This window comes from Zosterops lateralis, assembly GCF_965231275.1.
Source record: "Zosterops lateralis genome assembly, chromosome: 5".
NCBI lineage: Eukaryota > Metazoa > Chordata > Aves > Passeriformes > Zosteropidae > Zosterops > Zosterops lateralis.
Genome location: NC_139766.1, coordinates 60,381,769 through 60,404,799, shown reverse-complemented (window position 1 = coordinate 60,404,799; position 23,031 = coordinate 60,381,769). Strand labels below are relative to the sequence as shown.

General features: G+C 39.1%; 1 protein-coding gene across 2 annotated transcripts in view; it reads left to right on the top strand.

The window, feature by feature from the left end:
• EDNRA (endothelin receptor type A) overlaps positions 1-23,031 on the top strand; it is a 33,786-nt gene that overhangs the window by 1,080 nt on the left and 9,675 nt on the right. The window contains exons 2-4 of one of the 2 annotated variants that reach the window (XM_083861543.1): positions 2,119-2,602; positions 16,417-16,544; positions 22,451-22,649. In XM_083861543.1, the coding sequence (XP_083717669.1) occupies positions 2,207-2,602; positions 16,417-16,544; positions 22,451-22,649 (723 nt within the window). In that variant the 5' untranslated portion in view covers positions 2,119-2,206. Of the gene's footprint in view, positions 1-2,105; positions 2,603-16,416; positions 16,545-22,450; positions 22,650-23,031 lie in introns of both variants that reach the window. The other variant, XM_083861542.1, reaches the window with a different exon arrangement.

Here is a 23,031-nt window from a genome sequence, read left to right as displayed (position 1 = left end):
ACATGTACCCAGGCTGCCTGTGAAAAAGGATAGTCCTAGATTACTTTATCACAGAAAGCTATCAGGGATGCCAGTGTGTTAAGCATAGGAGGCAGGCTGCATGTTATATTCTGCAGCAAGATAAATACTTTAAAAATATGCACAGAGGAATGAAGGGCTGTCAGGAGTATAAAAAAGCACCCTTAGTACCCTTAGTCTATTAAAAACTTTCTAGTTTTGCTTCTTAGAGAAAAGTCTCTTCCGGGAGAGGGAAGAGTTGGTAATTGGCAATTTGGTTCCCAGCTTTGCATGTTGGAGGCATGACTACCATGCTGCAACCATGTTTATATGATATATACATCAAATTTTCACAAAAAGGGTCACAAAGTAAGGAGGAAATTAATATAACTACTGAAACATAGGGCTGTGGGTTCTGCTCATAGCTTTATCACATTTACTTGGGAAAGCCATTTAATAGTGATACACACTTCCCATTTGCAAATTGAGGAACCGTAGTCATAGGAAATAATACAAGTATTAATCCTTGCCTGAAAAGAATTACAATCAAACATCTCGGTTGTTTCTGGTAAGATTTAGAAACCTAAAGTAAACTTGTACCATACTGCTGCTAAGTGCCCTGAGATACTGTCATAACCAGCATTTGATTTAATTAAATAAAGAAGGATTCAATATTTAGTACATTAAACTTTGAAATTAAGTCCATGGGAGCTCTCAGTTGGCCAGTTCCTGACCTCAAATACAGCAGTACAAGGATTGAAAGGTGGATCCCTGGTCTGTGATGGACAGCACTCTGCATGCCAGACAGGAATAGTCGGGTTAGCATCGCAGCTGCTGCTCTGCAGAGGTACACACACACTTCCACAGACCACATACAACAGGAGCCTGTAACACTAGTAAATATTTATACTGTGTCTGCTCCAGAAGTACTATCAGTAAATTTTCTCCCTCCTCTGGTAAACGTCTTGCTATAAACTCTGATTTAACAGCCCCACAGGGAATGAAATTAGGATTCATTTATTTAAAAGGATCCTCCCAGATACTTCAGTCCCTGGAAATCAGAAAGTTATAAATACTTTATTTTCTACTCTTCTTTTGTCAACACTGCAGCACTTTGTCCTGTTTTGCAGATATAAGCCATGTAAAAAAAAAGAAAAAGAAATCTTAATCTTAAATTAAACCAAGGCTTCAGGAAAATGGACTTAAGTGGCATCCCTGGTTTCACTGGAGGTTTGGTATCTACAATCCCTGTGGCAGTGGTTACACACAGGCAGTCACACTTACTAGGGCAGGAATCTATGATGCTTTCTTCCCTACCTGGAAATGTCATGACTTGTTGCTTAGAATACTAAACCAAGTAAATTTTTATCCTTAAAGAGCTTAGTTTTTTTATTATTAACTTCACTGTGGATAAGTACTGAGCATGAGTTGCAATTACATTCAGGACCAAATGACAAAAGTTTGAAGGTATTATCCTGGCCAGAGGTCTATTCTAGGATTATAAAATCTTCCTCCTAATATTTAGGGATTTTGGATCTGGTCCAGATTTTGATTTGAAATACATGTCTTTTCAGTTTTCATTTGAAATCCACATAATAAGTCAGACAAAAATAATATAAAGACTAATTGTTGCAGTACATCAAAAATACTCAGAAAATTGATTAATTTACTACCTTTAACTTTTAATGTAGTGCTTTTACATTTCTTTTTCAAGAAAAAAAGAATAAGTTCTTTTTTAGCTAAAATACCATTCAGCAGTTTCCAAGACAGGTCGACTTCTCCCGCAAGACCATATTTTAAAACAGAATTTCATCCACCTTATTTTTTTCCATCTCTATACAAATTCTACCCCAAGTTAACAGGGTATTGTAAGATCTTATTTGCATAAGCTATCACTTACTTAAGGAACTTTTTGTGTTTGCCTCTTGTCAGACAGGTAATGGGGGTAATCTAGATTTCAGAGCAGCACAGTGAGTATAACAGGTGTTTATACATATGTGCTGCAGAGGCTGAACATTCAGATACCCTCCCTAAGTGACAAGCAGGACGTGTTAGACTACCTGTTGTACTGATTATTTGCTTTTATCCTTTTCTCTTTTTGCTTACAGTTTCTCTCTGCAGGTGAAAAAGTGAGAAGCATCTCACCGAAATACTGAAGAAAAAAAGTGAAATCCTTGTCTCACTGAATTTGCTCATTGGGGACTTCAGGATGGAAGCCTTGTGTTTAAGAGTTTCCTTGCTGCTGCTGGTCCCGGGATTTGTCCTCAGTAACAGCTCTGACAGAGACGTCTCCAATCGGAGTGACTTGGGAAACCCACTTTCCACCTCAGGGATGGAACCCAGCACTTTCACCACCATACAGCCAACGGTGTCCAACCAAACTGTCAAGTGTTCCCAGCAGACTAAGATTGCTGAAACTTTCAAATACATCAACACCGTGGTATCCTGTGCTATTTTCATCATTGGGATGGTTGGGAATGCAACCCTGCTGAGGATCATTTACCAGAACAAGTGCATGAGGAATGGCCCCAACGCACTGATAGCCAGCCTGGCACTGGGAGACCTCATCTACATTGTCATTGATATCCCCATCATCGTGTACAAGGTAGGACACCACACTCCATTGAAACTGCAGTTCCTAACGAATTCCCTGGCTGTTCTCTGTGCTTCCTCCTCTATTTAGTGCTCTCATGTCAATGAATAGTGCACTTAAGGAAACAATACAACTCCTTTTTGTTCTGCAACAAACCCCTTGCTCTCAGGTCGTACCTCCAGCAAGAAAAAGTGTGTCTCCCATTAAAGATGATGTAGCTCTTAGCTCTTAACCGAAGTGTGGCCTTGGGCATTTCACAGGAGCTCTTCATTTCTCATAGCTGTGACAGCTAGCAAAAGAATTTATGAGGAAAGACTTTTTTTATAAACTGTTCTCCTCCTTGATGGACTAGTAGCTATTTTTACATTGTCCAATCCTTACTTCATATTTTTACAGAAAATACTCCCCGTGATACGCAGACTTCATATTATGATTTTGCAGGAAGAGATTATGTCAGTTAAGTTGAGCCTTAAGGTTTTCATTTAATATTCATTAATAGCAGAGTCTCAAAATTATTCCAATTATATCACAGACCATTTCTGAAATATTAAATTTCATCTGGATTTGTCAAAGTGTAAAAAGGCTCCTAAGCAATTCTTTTATCTGGTGTAAAATTATCTTGCCCCAGTGTTTTGATTTTCCATTTTAATTAAACAAAGCCATAAAGCAGTGCTTCTTCTGATGCAATTTATATTTACTAATATAATTCAAGCCAGAACATGCTGGAATGAACAAAACCGAGCCCCTTTTTAATATATTTCATTGATATTAACTTACCTCAGAAAATCATCAAAGAATTTTGTAAACTTGTACCTGTCTGTTTGTGGACCATACACAGGTGCATAGCTGATAGGATGAACATGTTTTATTTACAAACATGAAGTGTTTGTAAATAAAATACTAAGTCATATAATATATATAAGTCATACAATTAAGGAAAAATGTTCTTCACAATTTCAACCCTTAAAGATTTTAATTACTTTTATTTACATGTGTTTTAAATGAAACATTTTAATGCATGGTTTTATAATAACTGGTACCCTGTGGTTTTGAACTGGATTTTAAAATGAAAGAAACAATGATTTTTAAACATGTGCTTTGCATCTTTATAACATTGACATCATAACTGCATTATAAGACAGGTATTCATAGAACAAAATCATAAAATTTGGATTTAATGAAAAAAAAATCTTTATGTGCATATATTACATTTGTTCAGAGGCACTGGGAGTCTGTTATCATCCACCCAACCAGGAAGAAGAGGTGGACCACATATTTTTTAAGCAGCTGAAAAATGTTTCAGAATCACCAGCCCTTGCCCTTGTAGGTGACTTTAACCTACCAGACATTTGCTGGGAACTTAATACAGCAGAAAAGAGGCAGTCCAGGATCTCTGGATGGGCAACAAGATTTCAAAGGAACTTAAGAATAAAAAGAGGATGTATCATCTTTGGAAGAAGGGTCGGGTCTCTCAGGAAGTATTCTAAGGAGTTTGCAACGGCACATAGGAAAAAAAATAGGGAGGCCAAAGCTCAGTTTGAACTTAATTTGGCAACTTTGTAAAGAATAATAAAAAATGTTTTTACAAATATATTAATAGCAAAAGGAAGGATGAGACCAACCTTTGTTCTCTACTGGATGCAGGAGGGAACTTAGTAACTGCAGGTGAGAAGGCAGAGGTGCTTAATGCCTTCTTTGCCTCAGTCTTTAGTGGGAAGATGGCTTCTCCTCAGGACAACTGTCCTCCTGGGCTGGTAGGTGGTGTCAGGAGTGGAATGGCCCCCCTGTTATCCAGGAGGAGGCAGTCAGAGAACTGCTGAGCCACTTGGATGTTCATAAATCTATGGGCCTGGATGGGATCCACCCCAGGGTGAGGAGGGAGCTGGCAGATGGGCTTGCAAAGCCACTCTCCCTCACTTACCAGCAGTCCTGGCTCACTGGTGAGATTCCAGATGACTAGAAACTGGCCAATGTGATGCCCATCTACAAAAAGGGTGGGAAGGAGGATCCTGGTAATTATAGGCCAGTTAGCCTGATCTCAGTACCTGGTAAGGTAATGGAGCAGTTTATATTGAGTGTCATCACACAGCACCTACAGAATGGCCAGGGTGTCAGAGCCAGCCAGCATAGGTTTAGGAAAGGTAGGTCATCTTTGACCAACCTGATCCCCTTTTTATGATAAGGTGACCTGCAGGAAAGGCTGTGGATGTTGTCTGTTTGGACTTCAGCAAGGCCTTTGACACTGTCTCCCACAGCACACTCCTGGAAAAGCTGGCAGCCCAGGGCATGGACAGGAGCACTCTTTGCTGGGTTAGGAACTGGCTAGATGGCCAGGCCCAGGGAGTGGTGGTGAGCAGTGCTGCATCCAGCTGGTGGCCAGGCACTGGTGGTGACCCTCAGGGGTCTGTGGTGGGGCCAGCTCTGTTCAATATTTTCATTGGTGACATGGATGAGGAAGATAGGATGACTCTGCAAAGAGACCTGGAATGGTTGAATGGATGGGTAGAATCCAATAAGATGAAGTTTAACAAGTCCATGTGCTGAGTCCTGTATTTTGGCCATAATAACCCCCTGCAATGTTACAGGCTGGGGACAGAGTGGCTGGACAGTGCCCAGGTGGAAAGGGACCTGGGAGTGCTGGTGACAGCAGCTGAACATGAGCCAGCAGTGTGCCCTGATGGCCAAGAAGGCCACTGGCATCCTGGCCTGGATCAGGAATGGTGTGACCAGCAGGACCAGGGGGGTCATTCTTCCCCTCTACTGGGCACTGGTGAGGCCACACCTCGAGTGCTGTGTCCAGTTCTGGCCCCTCAGTTTAGGAAGGACATTGAGTGCTGTGTCCAGTTCTGGGCCCTCAGTTTAGGAAGGACATTGAGTGCTGTGTCCAGTTCTGGGTGTCTCAGTTCAGGAAGGACATTGAGTGCTGTGTCCAGTTCTGGGCGTCTCAGTTTAGGGAGGACATTGAGTGCTATGTCCAGTTCTGGGCCCTCAGTTTAGGGAGGATGTTGAGACACTTGAGCACGTCCAGAGGAGGCAACGAGGCTGGTGAGGGGCTTGGAACACAAACCCTGTGAGGAACAACTGAGGGAGCTGGGGGTGTTTATCCTGGAGAAAAGGAGACTCAGAGGTGACCTTATCACTCCCTACAACTCCCTGAAGGGTGGTTGTAGCCAGGTGGGGGTTGGTCTCTTTGTCCAGGCAGCAACTGACAGAACGAGAAGACACAGTCTCAAGCTGTGCAAAGGGAAATACAGGTTGGACATTAGGTAAAAGCTTCTTATGGAAAGAGTGATGAAGTACTGGAATGGTCTGTCTGGGTAGGTGGTGGAGTCACCATCCCTGAAAGTGTTTAAAGCAGACTGGATGTGGCACTTGGTGCCATGGTTTAGTTGAAGTGTTAGGGCATGGGTTAGACTTGATGATCTTGAAGGTCTCTTCCACCCTAGTGATTCTGTGTGATTCTGTGATATTATCTATGGTGAAATGCAGCACGTGGTTCTGATCCTCCAGTTGTATAAGTTACAAATAAGTCTTTTAACTTTAATTGGGTTTAATATAACATGAATTTGAAACTAGGATGACTGTAAATAATTATGGATGTGATTTAATGGAAATCCTACTTTACACTTTTCAATACTCCCCCTGGAAAGTTAAATTGTCAGCTTGTTGATAAGATATCTGTAGAGTATTTTGGATTAGCAAGTTGATGAGAAAGATTTGCTTCTATCTGATTTGAGATTCACCTGTCTTCCACAGATGAGTGAATTCCTAATGGAACATCCAACTGGGGTTCTTAGCTTGACTCAGAGCCTACAGAAGACCAGGCTGGACAGGGCTCTGAGCAACCTGGGCTAGAGGGAGGTATCCCTGTCCATGGCTGGACGGTTGGAACTGGATGATCTTTAAGGTCCCTTCCAACCCAAACCATTCTATGACTGCACCTCTCATGATGTATTACAGTTTCCTCCCCGGTAAATTTCCCTTATGTCTTTATGGATAATTGCTAAGGCAGCATTCTCATTTCTCATGGTATATCTGATAGCACATTTTAAGGAAAAATGGCATGAGTCCTTTTCAGAGCCAAGTTTGAGAAAGAACAAGCATTTTTATTAGGTAATTTTTTCTAACCTTTCAAGAGCTCTGCTTCTTTTTTGCAAAGAGGAATGGAAATCTGGAATTAATTTTGCCTTTCAGAATTGAGTTTTGATGGTCTTCTGAAAATTCTTTAGAAGTTTAGTTGGAAGTAACTTTTTTAATGTTCTCTTTATTATTTTGCCATTTTTTTTTTCTATTAATTTTCTGTCGCTTCTCTGGAATTCCACAGGTGTGTTTGTCTTGCTTTGTCTTATATGATGAGCTGAATGATGGTTCTGATTTGATGAATGAAATTTCCTTAGCCTACATGAGACATTATTTTTGTGCTGCAAAGAAGCATTGGATAAATAAAGGCTATGAACAAAACTGCAGCCCCTTAACACCAATGCCTGTCAATTCCCACATGTAAGAAGGCAGAATTAAAATAACCTTTAAAGCTTAATTCTCGCTCTTAGTTATTTTTCAGTTAACTTTCAGAATAAATTACTTATAAATTACCATGTACAACCACCTTGTTGTCTGAGGTTAGCTGCAAGAATTGTGATACAGGGAAACATTTATGGCTTTATAAGGGAGCTCTGGTACATCTGATAAGGAATGCAATTATTATTATTATTATTATTATTGTTGTTGTTGTTGTTGTTGTTGTTGTTGTTGTTGTTATAGTCCATTTTTCATATGAACCATTCAGCAATGTGGATGCTTACATTAGGAGTTGGGTTTAAATTTTGTCAAATGCTATTCCTGTTTGTACCACTAGGGATCCTAAAATCTGTGTCACCTTTCAGCTCTTCTTGTTGAGTGCCAGTGCGAAGGGTGGCCACTGGAAATATCACGATTGCATAATTGAAGTGATAGGCTTTTAAGGGAAAAACAACAATAAGAAAAACAAAACAAAACAAAACAAAACAAAACAAAAAAAAAAAACAAAAAAAAAAACAAAAACAAAAACAAAAACAAAACAAAAAAACACAACAACAACAAAAAAAAACCCACCAAAAAAACCAAGTGTTTTTATTTTTTTCTAAATACCCTTCTGAACTTCATTTTAAAAGATTATTTTAATTTCAGAGGCAGCCTCATTTTGAACCATATATTAGTATTCTACATAATAAGTGGTGTCAAACATTTCATACATTTTTAGGTCAGATATTCATTTTTAGGACAAAACAGGTCTGAAATCAGAGTAAACAAGCATTCAGCTGCATATTAAAATAACAAATATTACACTGTTAAGATGGCCACATTGTATAGAACAGAATGTTTAATACCTGTAATTATAATTGAATATCAGAAGTAGTTATAATCATTTTCCTGAAACATAATGTAGTCTTAATTATTTTGAAACTACTTTCAAAAGAGAAGTAGATAGTAGTACTCAAATTCATTTTACAAACCCTTAGAAAGAAGCAGCTATAAAATTGTAGTATTTGGCAATATAAGATCCCAGTCCTTCATTCTACTATGTGTTTACACAACTAACAAAGATATGATGCTGGGAAAAAAGTAATTATGTAATTTATGTCAGCTAAAGATGTGGTCACAGGTGTTTGACATTTTTAGCCTTTCATTGTGGTACAGTAGGCTCAAAACCCCACTCCTTACTTTCTGTAATTACTGTAATTATATAGTGGATTCCCCTTACTGTTAAGTGGATTGTGATGTGAATAATATTCACTGTCCTTTGAAGATATTCTGGATGTATTAAAGCCCCATTACACTTAATTACCACAATATATTCACTTGAAGTATCAAATCAGTATTAAAAATCTTCATAGATTGAGTTTTACAGGAAGGGTGACAGTTATAAATCCAACCTTAATAGACTAAACTAAGACAATTTCATTTTCAATCACATTTTTATACCACCAGGACCCAAATAGTCTCCTCTTTACCCAAAACATACCCATCTCAGACATTCAAGATGTCAAATCCTAAAGGCCTGTATCAGTAAGAATTATTTCTCTGCAGGGAAAAAAGAGCAGAAAATAAAAGTTTTATATTTTATACTGCTGTAGAGGTAGGGTTAAGGCATGGAAGAAGAGATAGGTTCCTTTTCTTGTATCAGGTGGCATTAGCACATAACTGAAAGCCGCTATCACCTGCATTACTCATCACTGCCATGTGCATTTTTTAGCACGGAAATTCAGATGCAATGCAAGAAAACTTCTTTAGAGGGCTGATTTCCATAAAGGCTGTACATTGTTTCCTAAGGCTGTACAAAGGCAGCAGCAGAAGATGCACAGCACCACTGTTGCCTTGGCTGTTCTGAGCTCTGGCAAACACTTATGGCTGTTCCTGCTCCTGATCTCATGGCAGAAGTTTAGCAGAGCAACAGGAACAACAACAAGTACTCACCACAGACACTGCTGTCCACTGCTCTCTCCTGAGCTCAGGGAGCTTGAAACACTCTAGGCCAAGGCTCTCACCTTCAGAATGGCAAAATTTTAACTGTTATTGGGAAGTCCTGAGCTGTTTCTGCTTCCAGTTTTATCCACTGTAGAGAAAAACATAAAAAATCAGTTCTATTTCTTGAAAACTGGCTGACATAGGACTGACATAAACTGCATTACCTTAGATCAGAATATGCTTTACTCCTGAAACCATTAGTTTATAAAGTAGACAAAGCAAATTAGGCAGCAGCTTTTTATCTGGTGGGTTTTTGTTGGTTTTTTTTTTTTCATAACATTTTCTTAGTAATTTTACTGGTATAAAGCTGAAGACATCTATCCAGGAAAAAAGCAAGTGTTCACTGCTCAGACAGCTCAAAAAGATGTTTTCTCAAATAAAACAGGGGGATCTTTGCTTATTTAATTGTTATTCATACTTACTTTAGATGCAACATTATCTAAATCTGAGTAGTCCACCTAGAACACTAAAAATCTAAATATAGAAGGCAGCTGACAGCAAACAAATGTTCATCCATTTTGTCTGCAGTAAAGGAAGACTCAGCTAAGACATTTCTAGTCATGGACTTTTTTTAACACCAGAGCACGTGCGTAAGTGTCAGAGCAATCCCTCCTGAATCAAAAATTATTTGGCATATCTGAATACCTTCACCAACAGAATGAATAATTATACCTACATAGGGATAATAATTAACCACACTGGCCCATATCTTGTAGCTGATAGAACAAGTGGCATCTTTTGTGCCAAAGGAGTATAAAGCCAAGCCTACAGCACACAAAAAGTTAAGGGCACTTGGAAAAGAAACCCTTCTTTAAAGACTGAATTTTTCGTATGTATAGTGTGTATTTATCAATAAAGTACCGACGCAAGCAGGAAGTTCTGAGGCCTCAACTTAACAACTACATTCTGACCTTCAATAAATTCTTCTCAAGAATTCCAAGAACAATGAATGAGTAGCACAGTGTGATGCAGAAATCCATAGAACCTGCTCCAAGCAGGACCTGTTGTTCAGGTGAATGTCTCCATGTAGTGACCAAACACAGCAGAAACCCGGAGGTAGCGGAGGAATTGATCACTGAGTCCTGAAGGCAGAAATTTCCCCAAATGGAGCAGGGAATGGAAATCCATCAGGAATTTGTTCTATTTACAAACTGCAGCTTCCCAGCAGTGTTTAATGTGCACACCAGGGTAGCAGTTAAAGAAGAGGCTTTATATTCTAGGTCTTAGCTCAAGATCCACTCTGCCTTTAACTCCTGGATGTTCTTTGAGGAGTGGGACATATATTCCTATCGATGCACAGCTCCTCCCTCATCTTCAAATCCTCATGCCTGCCTTGCTGCTCTGTGGATTTGAAATAGTGTACAGTACTTAGAGACTGCAGGTTTAACAGACCATTATAGTGTGTTTTCTGTCTTTATTTCTCAACCAGCTGAACTCTACAGATAACATGGAATTGTTTTGATTGTGCATATCCAGGGCTTTACAGTTCCGCAGTAACTTCTTAGAAATCCTGTCACTCTTTTTAGCAACACACAAAAGAAAACACAGCTGGAAGAATAACAAAAGAAATATTATGCTCAGGGATTGAAAAAAATTCCTTTAAACAAATCACCATGCACATCAGCACACCTTGCAGCTTATTTCCCTGAAGAAGAGCAGCCCCAGCCTGAGAAACAGTTTACCTAACAGGATGGGAAGATAGCCAATACCATGGAAAGTAATCCTGCTTTGTAAACACCAAAAATACCACAGGGGAGATGCCTAGAGTTGTTAGGAATGCTTAACTGCTAAGTAGATTTTTGTAATAAACATAAGCATTTTAACAAGAACTTAAAACTGAGGATTCCTTTTTTTTTCCCAGTTAGCTGAGACAGAATGTTCTGCTGCAAAACCAGGACATTTGTTTCCTTACTTTTCAGGATCTCTTGAAGTATAATCTATTTTCCCTTGTGTAAAAACTATACATTCCCTTCCATAGCTGCCTAAGCAGGAGAAAAACACTGTAGGCATTCAGTGAATGGCATGAGACCCTTTGCTACCTTCACCTCTACTCAGCTGAGCTAAGATAAGCAAAGAAGCTCTGGCAGGGAAATTCAGAGTAAAAAATGTCTTTGATGGTTCTCATGCATCCCCACATAACCTTTCTTCCTTCCAGAAAGAAAACTAGTCAGTCCTTTATCCACCCAAAGTGGAAAAAGGACAGTTCTTGGTTGTAGCAAAATCAGGAATGTATTTCCTGCAAAGAAGAGATACAGTGTGTTTTCTCTACCATGCCAGGGTTATGAATCTAAATATAAGGAAACAAACAAATGATCCTGAAGCTGGCAGAAGCTTGAACAATCATCTCACCATGTACTCAATACTGCTCTTATGCCCTGCATTATAAAGGCTACCCTGGTTCTCTTTTTTCATCTACTGTTTTTCTCTAGTCCCTGTTCTTGCAAAATCTGAGGTTTTTCACTTCAGCAGTGGGAAGGAATAGAGACAAGGCTGTGTTCCTCTCCACCCTGACAGCTTTCCCTCTTTCCTGCAAAGTGGTGGGGCACAGCTGAGTTGTGGAACAATAAATGGATGAGCTTTGTCCAGCAATGCAATTATCCCCTGTATATATGGGTTTCAGGAAGAAGGGGAAGGCTTGAAAACATGCAATGAATTCTTAACCTATGACATTTCATGAGGGAAGAAGGGTCCTGTTTCAGTCACCACAACCAAAATACCACTGCTGAAGGCTCAATACATCCTTATTCCTAACTAAGCAGATCAGAGACAGGTGAGACATTTCAATCAGAATCATCATCTTTTGTCACTTCATGCAGTCAACTCGGTGGTATAGAATGTAGACACTTCCGTGCTGAGCCAGATATCCCCTGGATTCTACCCAAAACACCAGATACTTTGTCTGGCCCACGCCTTGAAGCAGACAAGGGCATATATAATTGTAGAACACAATTTAAGACAGGGCTTTATCAAGACAGCTCAATATCTCCTAGAGGAAATTAGCCTTAAAAAAAAAAAAAAAAAAAAAAAAAAAAAAAAAAAAAAAAGCAGCAAACTCAAATGTGCTGATGTAACAAAAGCAAAAGAATTTCCCTTATCTTTAATTCTGGGCTTTGTGGCAAGGTAAGAAAATAAGAAAATCACCCCAGACTACACTGGTTTTGTAACTCCTGCTCCCCAGTTAGGAGATGTTGGTCACTTATACAACTGGAATTTATCTATACAGACAAAATCTTCTGGCTTGGTCCCTTTCTTGATTACTGCAAGTGTAACTTAAGTTGCCAAATAAAGAAAGTATTTCTACTGTTCCTGAGGACAGAATAGAATCTGACTTCCATGGTGCCAAAGTTGTTCCAGCAGTATCATGGCACATTTAAATGCCATGAAACTCAGGAGAGTGTCCTAGATGGCAGCAGCATGAGGGGCAAGCACTGTGTGTGTGGAATACAGTTCAATTTCTGGGAAGAACATCTTGTGTGTCAGCACGACAATGGTCCCAAGTGGATATAGGAAGAGGCAGTCTCTAGAGCACCAGGATGAGAGCAGAGAAGGAAAGGGCACGTATGAAGCCTTTGCTGCCATCCTCAGTGCCACAAGGCAGAGAGAGAGGACCTCCTGACATGCGCTTGTTGGGCTGAAGGAGTTTTAATAGAGCAGCTCAGAGCCAGTTCACATCCAGCACCCAACCAAGTCCATCCATTTCAGGCTGAGCTCCAGGGCCAACATCTGCCTGCAAACACACAGCATCAGCCTGGCATGAGATAAACACTGTGCCTGCACATGAACATGCTCTGGCCAACAGCTCTCATGTGGTGGGGTTACAACATTCTCTCTTTCAGACTATATATAAATTGCTTGGGATGCACAGTGGGACTTGATGTTTTGTACATCAGCTACCCATACTGATGGGGGTTAGAAAATAGCAGCAGCAGCAGAATAAAATCAACGGAGTGACATTTAAAAATCACTGCAAAGGAATGTTCTCAGTGCTGATGTCTTGTTTGTCTTCAGCTGCAGCTCAGGGCAGAGAGGCCATATAAAGCAGCAGAGAAGGGAGGATGCTCAGGGAAGCTGTGGCTGTCTGGTCACTTTGCTGTGTTTTTAAAGAGCAGTCTTGATTTCTGATTTCAGTGCAAAAATACATGTTGACCATACTCTTTTCCCAGGAATTGCACCAGAGTATGAAATACTCCTAAGTTGCAAGCTACACAAGGGAAAAGTGTGTTTCCTTTGCCACATGTTTTATTTTGAAACCTCAGAGATTTTGTAAGTGGGTTTGCAAAAGAACAATCCACTTCCACAACTCATAGAGAACTGGGACACAAGTAGGAGCAATCATTCTGATTTCTTCTATCCCAGAGCCTTGAGAGAAAATGTAATTTACCAGGATTTTTTAATAATTTTGTTTGGATATTAAAATATGCCAAAGCACTCTAGGAGCAAAGCCAGTAGTTCCAGTTCTTGTATTGTACCTAAGAAAACCAGGATTAATTAAATTAAGTTCCTGGGCTCATTTTTTTAATACAAAGTGAATGTATTATTTCCTTCTGAAATTTTCATACCATGCTAGGGCAGGACAGAGGGAAATGGACTTTTTTTGATGCAAAAATTAATAAAATTAAAGACAGGATCAGATTTGCTGACTAAAAATATCTACAGAAGACAAAAAATTGGCACCTGATCCAAGGGGAGGTAATGAATGCATAGCTGATGCGGAGTGATAATGGAGCACACCTCCAGAAATTATTGCAAAGTGAATCTTGAAATCAAAAAACTGGTCCCAGGGATTTTGATTAAAACCCACTTGAAAAGAATGTCTAATGATTTGGTACTGATATTACTTCAATTAGTGGAAAGTGTAAGAAACAAAAGGAATAAAACACTTTTAATCTCAAAAAAGGAGAGCTTCCTGGGGTGTGGGGTTGAAGCGTACATGCTGGAAGCATGCTAAAGCTTCCCCGTGAGGAGTAATGAGTTAGTGAACCTTTTTCAAGTACAACACTTTTCTTTTTGAAGCTAATATTTGACTTGTAGTGACAGTGTTTCACAGTCACTACAAAGTGCCTGTTCGTTTCTATTGCTGGTGTAGCTACAGCCACAGTCAAGGCTCTGAAATGAACAGGTGGCTTCTCAGATGTCTTTTAAAGTGTGATCTGTAATGATAAATGGGTTTGGGGCTCTGATTGGCACACCAGATTGACAGAAGTCTGTTAGAGCTGCTTTTCTGTGGCAGTACCATTTAAAATTTAGCCTTCCCAGCCTGTGAACTACTCTGATTTTACTCAAACCCAGCCAAGAGTTTGGAGCTGAAATTCCACATGACTACAATATGGTTGAATTACTTTGGGTCCTGATCATCCCTTCTTTTTTCAACTTTTTTTTCTGATAAAAATTAAAACCTCTTCTGAGAGTTCTAGGCAAAATTCAGAATATGCTCTGCAAACATTTGTTACACTATTGCAAACCAATCTGGAAAACAATTCTGCTGGAGCTTTCTATGTATTTCATTCAGACTATAAATACAAATAGAATCAGAGGAACTAATCAAGGGCTTGAAGATATAAACTTATCACCTTTGCTGACTGCAGTTAATCACCAATTCTAGCAATCCAATCCTTAGCCTTTTGAGAAAAGGGAGGTTCCCTTTCATCAAATGTAACTAACCTAAACTGGGATACCTTATGTTAAAATCTGTCCTGAAATGACAGTATTAATATAGTCCTAGAGATACACAGACAATGTGGAGTGCATAGCTGCTTCCAGCATTTTTGAGGTATTGTTTGGGGGACAAAATCACAAGTAATTCAGCATTCTGATGGATGACTATAAAACAGAGGGGGTGCAAAAAATCCACAGCAGGACTATGAGGAGAAGATTAATTCCTACTCAGGTAGAATTTTTTGATAAACATCTATACACTACAGCAAAGTTCTCTGAAAAACTCATGTTATGAAAAAACAGAAAGGTAACACCTACCTTAACTGAGATAAAGGCAGATGTGAATTTGAACTTCCCACAGTTAACATTTGTATTGCTAAAGGTAGTGATTATTAGCATGTTCAATTTAACATTAATTTAAATAGAAATAGAATGTTTACTTTGAATACTAAAACCAGAATTTGTTTTTCTAGTTCTGTAGCTAGCATACACCCACTTTTACCAGACAAGTGTGTTCCAGGACCTGAGCTTTTACTGAAAAATATTTCTAGTCTTTGTGGTTGCAAAGCTAACTCTCAAAACATGAACATCCTACCACTGAGAAAGTTTCAGCAGCAAAGACTTAGAGAAGAAGATGAACAAAATGGTAGTGCAAGAGTGAGAAGGTTTAGTGACTTTGTTTTTCAATAGAACTATTCATGAGGGCTGAAATATCCCTCACTTGAGTTAAAATACCTAAGTTAGGGCTCAGTACTTGGTATGGACTCAATATTTTTTCATTTATTACACTTACTTACATTGAATGTAATCTGCCATTTTATTCTTAGCACAAGTAAAGGGTGATCTTCTGTGACTCTGCAGCCAGTCCTAGATTTAATGATCCTGAATAATTTTGTGTCTTGTATTTTGCGTGTATACTTGCTATCAAAGCTCAGTTCAAATACATGTTCAAAGCTTTAACAGTTATAGCTGTTTATATTACTATTTATATGCTAATTCTTCACAACTGTGCACATAAATGACTGTACTAATATTTATTATGTAAATGCCTCCTTGGAAATACTCCCCTAAACCTCAGTCACACATCTTTCCAGTGGATGCCTTTCTGTTGCCTTGAAGCACAGCCCACATGTTTGCACGGTTGTCCTTTAAAATGTAATATGGAACACATTATGTATGCACAGTGTTTTCTTCACACTCCTCAGAGTCTGGCACTGAATACTCCCATGAGTTACACAACGGTAGATTTAGGATGACAAGAATCTACTTGCGTGCAGCATCAGGACTTGGCTCTGAGGTATTTCATTATGAGCCCTGAGTTATGTCTGGGCTGCCTGGTTCTGGGACATGCCAATCACAACCATTCACGACAGGCTTGAGTTCGATTTTCATTATTCATTACTGCTGGCAGATTCACAGTCATAGAAAAAAACCAAACTTTTAGCAATGCAATTTACTATTGCAACAGCACAAGGTCAACATCTAAGTGTAAACTTTCAACTTCTGTGCTTCCACGGTAGCAGTTACTTCCCAGATTCACTCAGTACTAAAGATATGTTTGATGTATGGAGAATTCAAGGTTACAATGGCTGTGTCTAAGACAAGAAATAACTACAATTGTGACATACTTGTTTAAATATTCTGATTATTTTGTATCTTCTCTTTAGCTCCTTGCTCAGAAGTGGCCTTTTGGAAACACAGAATTTGGACAGTTTCTTTGCAAATTCCTCCCCTTTATCCAGAAGGCATCAGTGGGAATCACAGTCCTTAACCTGTGTGCCCTTAGTGTGGACAGGTACAGTATGTTTTACTCTTTTGGCACTGTTCTTGCATGTGCAGATTTCCTAAATCTGGGAGCACTAAGCATGGTCTTCTTAGCAGGCAGAGTACAATACAGATATAACTTAGATTCTGGTCTTTTACATTCTGGCTAATGCCACATTTGTATAAGGCTTAAAGTATAATATTAAGTCCTTGGACTAATGAAATTTACATGTTTTTTAAAGGTATTTAAAAAGCTCTGGTAAAGCATTATTTCACATTCTTTTACCAGACAAAAATGTACTGGGGTTTGACTCAGTATTCAGATTTCTTTCTTTCATAAGAACTCAGGTTTGTTTGGTATTTGAACAAGATCATAATATTTTGGCTTAAAAATTAGTTTTTCAACCCACTGCCTGTTTTAGACAGCTAGAGATAGTGCTAAAGGCAATCCTGCCTCCAATGTATTGCAGCTGTGTTAATTACCAAAGAGTGGGAACAGCCTTGTCCTCGCAGCTGGGTGCGATAAAACAGTGAGTTAGTTGGTGGAGGGCCAGTTGGGTTTGCTGGCAGTGCTGCGAGGAGGGACCTCGCAGGACAGGGGGGCATGGAAGGAATAGACAAAGTAAGCCACTGTATGAGGGACAGACATGGTTAGGTGGCTGTGCCAGGGGCAGGAAGCAGTGAGCTGGAACTGCAGAAGAAGGAGTGAAAGAGCTGGAGCTGCCCATAGGATTGCTACATAGAAAAGTTATGAAAGACATAATGTGGTGCTGATGCTTGAAGGTCCCTGAGGTTTCTATTGAAGTATTTTGAGTGCAGTGGCCATCTCGACTTTGGCAACTGCCTATGGGCAATAAACAAGAGTTTATTCTGGTAACTTTTCAAAATTTTCAGAGCTCTATGGAAAGACATGTTGGAAACTTGCTTTGATAGTTTGAAAATTAATGCCCCTGCTATTTTTCTTAAGACATAGAAAGCAATGGAAGATGAATACTTGATTTCTGTAAAAATTGGTTTTATGTCTTGAGTTACTTGACCGTGTTCTACTCCAAAATATCAATATCTCTAAATACAGAAAATCCTGCTAAATGAAGTGCAGTATGTGTATTAGTACAGGGATGCAAAGAAACTTTAAAATTTATCTTGGTTTGGCTTTACAGAAAAAGTTAATGTACTAGGTTTGTAGTGGATAAATCACTTAGAAGTGTCCATACCTGAAGTACAGTTCCTTACTGCATTAGTACCTCATCAGCCAAAGCCATAATTTTACCAAAAAACCCCCACAAAACCGAGTAATACAGGTAACTGTTCTGCTTCCATTTTTTGAGTCTGAAAACTACAAAAAGAATTCTATTTCTCAAACAATATCTGCCCACCATAAAATAAAATCCCAGGAACCGCTAAGGAATAAATCATAGATCAAGCACATGAAGTAGACAGTTTGTTAGATAATTCTGACAGCTGTGGTTTCACTAGATGATGTTCCACTGTTATGTATGTTTTTATAAATTGGAACTAAGTTAGCTGAAGCTACCTTTTTGTAGATGCATACCTATTTTTACAAGGACTGAACTGCTAATCCTCACAACAACCAAATGCTGTTTCCATTTGTGTGTAAAGTCTGGTATGGGATCAGACTCAGACTATTTAATTTCCTCCCTCAGTTTAGATTCTTTGCCAAGGACATATTCTTTATTATCTGTTGCTACTCTACTAAGTGGTTGCAGAGGATGTGTCTTAGAAAACAGATGTATAGAGCCCAATTCTGATATTGGCTAACAAGAATTGCATCTAGGTTCAATCACCATGAAAGCTCAGAGCACCTTCAATAAGTTAGGTTGGACACGGGAAGTTGGGCACATTAACACAAAATTCCACATCAGCTAATGGTTGCTTTCTAGAATGGAAAATGAGTAAATATGAAATAGTGTGCTGTCACAGCTGCACTGTTTCTGGTCTACAGGTGAGGTAATTCTTGCTTTAAACGAAGCTCCTGAAAGCTATCTTGTTTATGATTATTTTGGGTCCCTATATATTGCATTTTTTGGACAGAGAAAAGGTGGAGTCAATTGGTAGAGTGAATCCGGAGTTGGTTTTTTAAAAAATATTTTTATATATATTTTTAGTCATTGTGGACTCTCTGTCCCTGTTGCAGACAACAGCCTTAAGTTCGAACGGGATTTATTTTTTTTTTTTTCTGTCAGGACAGTTTCCTGTGCTAACTACATCCTATTGTGAAACTCCCCTCATTACTACTGCCCCGGAGTGACTTGCCCTGCATTAAGGTTTAACTGTGCATGCCCGAGGGGAACAATGGCCACTCTCATGTGGAGAGGGTTTTAAGAGGCTGACAGAAAGCCAGCCATTCACCCTTGGAGGAAGCTCACTTCGAAGTTGCCTCAGATGCCCCTCAGGCATTTTTAAACTCTAGGTCATGGCAGTGTGACTCTTTTTCTAAACAGTGCCTGAGTGTGACTAAGAGGAAGGATATTTCCCTGCCTGAGTTTTTACTCTTGTTTATGTCTTGGGCTTAATGACTTTGATGAAGAAATGGGTTGAAGAAGAAAAGTCAAGATATGGATGTCATTTCATGTGAATGCACTCTCTTCTTGCCTCCTCTGCATAGCACATTGCATAGAACAGTAATCCTAAAGTAGGTATTGTTATCTGGACCAACTCACAGTAAGTGTATGAGACAAGTTGAGATTTTGCCACTAAAATAAAACTCTAAGAGATTTATTGTATTAAGATATTTGTGTAAAATGAAGAACAGCTGTGGTTGCTAATAACAAAGCAGAACAGTTCAGTATCAGTAGGGACATTCAGGAACTGTCCTGGCACTCATCTTGACAGTCGTTGCTTCATACGTGCTTGATCTTGTCCCTTGTGTTTCCTGCATTGCTTTTCACTCTTATAAAGGGCTGATGATACTCGCAGAACAGACACTGGTTATATTACGGGACCATTTGAACACCTAATTTTCTAATTATCACCTGATTTCTAATTGAAGTTAAAAGGAAGAGGGGAACAAAAGCACCCACTGATGTTGTCAGATCCAGCCAAGACATCCTCCTGAAAGAAAAGCTTTAAGCATGCTCTAACTAGATAGGAGTGCAAAATATTTAAGGGTATGTATGTATACAAGTTGACAGAACATGCATGAGCAGCTGAAAATGAAAAAGGGAGAGAGAAGAGGAGCCACAACATCAGACAGAGAACAGAAAGTGACCTGGGGAAAAAAGTGAACATTTTAGACAAGATTGGAGACAAGAGGGAAACAAACAGGAAAAAAAAGTTAGACAAATCTCACACTGATTTTAGATTGAGAAATTAAATGCAATGCGTTATGCATGTATTTTATGTCAACTCCCTGGCAGACATCCTATGTTTTCCAAGTATGAGGGAAATAAACCCTGCAGTACTTTCTCACTCTTAATTGTGGGAAGTTTGTGGCTAGACAAAGATCTTCTATACTACATAGCCCACAGAACACCCACCTGAAAAATTATTACTACCACTATTTTTCAAATCACTCCTACAGCAGTGAGTAAAGAGACTGAGTAATTGCAGGTTAACACACATTCAGCAAATTCTGATCTAATTACTTAGCTTATGTTTTAGCTGAAAATATTAAAATTATTCAGCTAACAATTCCTTATTTGAGAGTCATTTGAATTGTAAACTGAGAAAAAGAAAAATCGGTAAAATACCTACAGGACCCAAATCCTTACTGCTCTGCCTAGTGATCTCATATGCAAAACTGATGAAACTCAAAATAACCAGTGCACAAATGCAAGAAAGGAAATAATTGGATTAACAGTTTGCAACCCGTTGGTTGTCACTAACATAGTTAGAGAAGTAACACAAAACAAACTTTATATTTGCTACTTGAGAAATATATACAGTGTACAATCCCCTGTTTGCTAAGAGCATCAGTCAAGGATGGGGTAGTACCTAGTGCAGCTGATGGAAATTATTGTAAAATTGCCAACCTGTAGAAAGTAAACTTTAAACTGATTGTTAAATTTCTAAGGTTCACAAATACTTGAACATTTGCATGAAAGGTTAAGTTACTATGAATATTCCATTTGGTGATGAAAGCCAGAATTTGGTATTTGGCAAAATGAAATATGACAGGATGACAATTTTTTTAAAATTAAATTTGGATTTATATATGAATATTTGTGAGATGATATGATGCTGGATATTTCTTTAATTCTCCCAGTAGAGTTTTATTTGTTTCTATGGTCTCAGAGAGACCACCTCCACATCAGTGAATCACTGCCTCCCCCCTTTTTCACATTCTTGGAATACAAGGATGCCTTTAGATATTTTTATTTTTAATGTGCAATTCCAAGTTGTAGTTTGCTTTGTTATGCTCAAAGTATTCATACGCTCATTTCTGTAGAAATGCTACCCTGAGAGCCTGTCTGTAGTACACCTGTGACAGTGCTGTGCATGACACTGCTGTAGATAACAAGGCAGTTTTCTGCAGGGGTGATGGCATGCCAGGCCCTGACAACTCCAAGTGGTGTTGGGTAACAATACTTGCTGAAGTTTTTGTGAGGGGGTTAAGCCTGGATTTGCATTCAGGTGTTGTCATTCCCCTGACACTGAGGCTACAGGGGATGGAATTCCCGAGTATTCCATCTAGTGAACAAGCACACTTCCAAACTAAGAAGGGGATGTGACACAAGAAATCAGAAGAAATGCCCTGTGTATGAATCCAATGTTACTGTATTGGTTAAAGGAGGACTGAGCCTTTTGATAACTAAATTTTCCTGATCTGTATCCCTCAAAAATGTTTTCCCATTGGAAGCTCTTCATTCCTTCCATCTTGGTTGGGCTTGATGATCTCAAAAGGTCTTTTCCAACCTAGTTCATTCAGTGATTCTGTGATCTCAAAAATTCAAAATCCAGTATTTCTCTTCTTAATCTGATTTTTTTTTAACCAAGGAACCTTTCTTGACTTTATCTCCAACTAAAGAAGACTATTTCATCAGTAGATGCCGTGATACATCCATGTGGCACTGTCATTCCAAATGGGAAAGTGCTATTATTTTAGGGAAGTAAAACAAGCAGTTTAAAAGCTGTTACATCATTAATGACAGAGAGCTCTCTAGAATGAATTTCAGATTATTATAAGATCAAAAAAATAACATTGGGTCTTTCCACTGATCCTGTCTTTGCTAAATTGTTGGAAATGCTGAGTAAGTAGTTTACTGCAGTCATTGTAGGACAACACTTAAATCTACCACTGAAAATTTAATTTATGGACTGGACTGTACTCTGTATGCTATGCCTATCAGTCTTCTCTGGATAATTTTACAACCTTCTGACCAGAGCTGACAGAGACATTGAAGTCTCAAAGCTAATAAATTTCTACAAGCCCATTGAAAATGGAGAGACAAGTAACAGATAAAGATCGTCTCAGTTCATTGAACAGTGTAAACAGAACAAATGCATTTTCACTTCATCGAGAGTATTTTCCCAGTCTTTCATTGCCTGGAAGGTGACAGCTTCACTTTAGATAGCAGTGCTGCTACAGCTGAGGTAGCTGAAGGAGATGGATGCTTTGTGTCTGTTAGAATGGCTGTGTGCCTGGAAGCTTTTTTTCCTCTGTTATGGCAGCTATTTAGTGAAAGATATAGTCTGTCCTCACAAACCTGGCCTACTTTAATTAGAAATCATTAGTGCAGTCCACCTAGCAGAATTTCACCCTGTCCCACACCCAAGCAGAACAGGAGCAGCCAGCTCTCTGCTCTCCACCCCTAATGTGCCCTGTTATGTCCTAGGAAGTTGACAGCTGGCAGAGGCCCTGGAATAGGCAGAAAAAACAAGTAATACAAGTCTCAGATGTCAGCTTTAGGGTTTTACTTGCCATGTGACACTGAACCAGGATCTTTTAAGAAGGAAACTAAGGCTTGTCTCTTTCAGGTACAGAGCGGTTGCGTCCTGGAGCCGAGTTCAGGGGATTGGAATCCCGATGATCACTGCTATTGAAATTTTCTCCATTTGGCTTCTCTCCTTCATACTGGCCATCCCAGAAGCAATTGGCTTTACCGTGGTACCTTTCAAATACAAGGATGTAAGTTACGTTACCTGTATGCTCAAGCCTACAAATGATTTCATGACGGTAAGTAACATCCTGTATTGTCTTTTTTGGAACCCACAGTACAAGGGTTAGATAATTAAGATACTGGCTGATAATAGTTTATTCATGCATTAAACTGCAAAATGTATTCTAATGCGTATTGGTGTAAAGAGGATCCTTTGTTCACAGAGACTTGCCTCCGCTTTCAGCCAGAGGGATTAAATGGGGCTTTACAGCATTTTCATTTCTTTGCTACTGAGGATTCTTACAATAGACATCTGCAACTCACACCTGCTCTAAGTATAATCAAGAGATGTATCAGGGTAGCAAGAGCCTTAAAAAGTTTTGAGTTTCAAGGTACACCTTGGAGCTTGTAAATGTCAAAACATATGTTTTAGCATTAGTCATCCTTTTGTATGCAGTA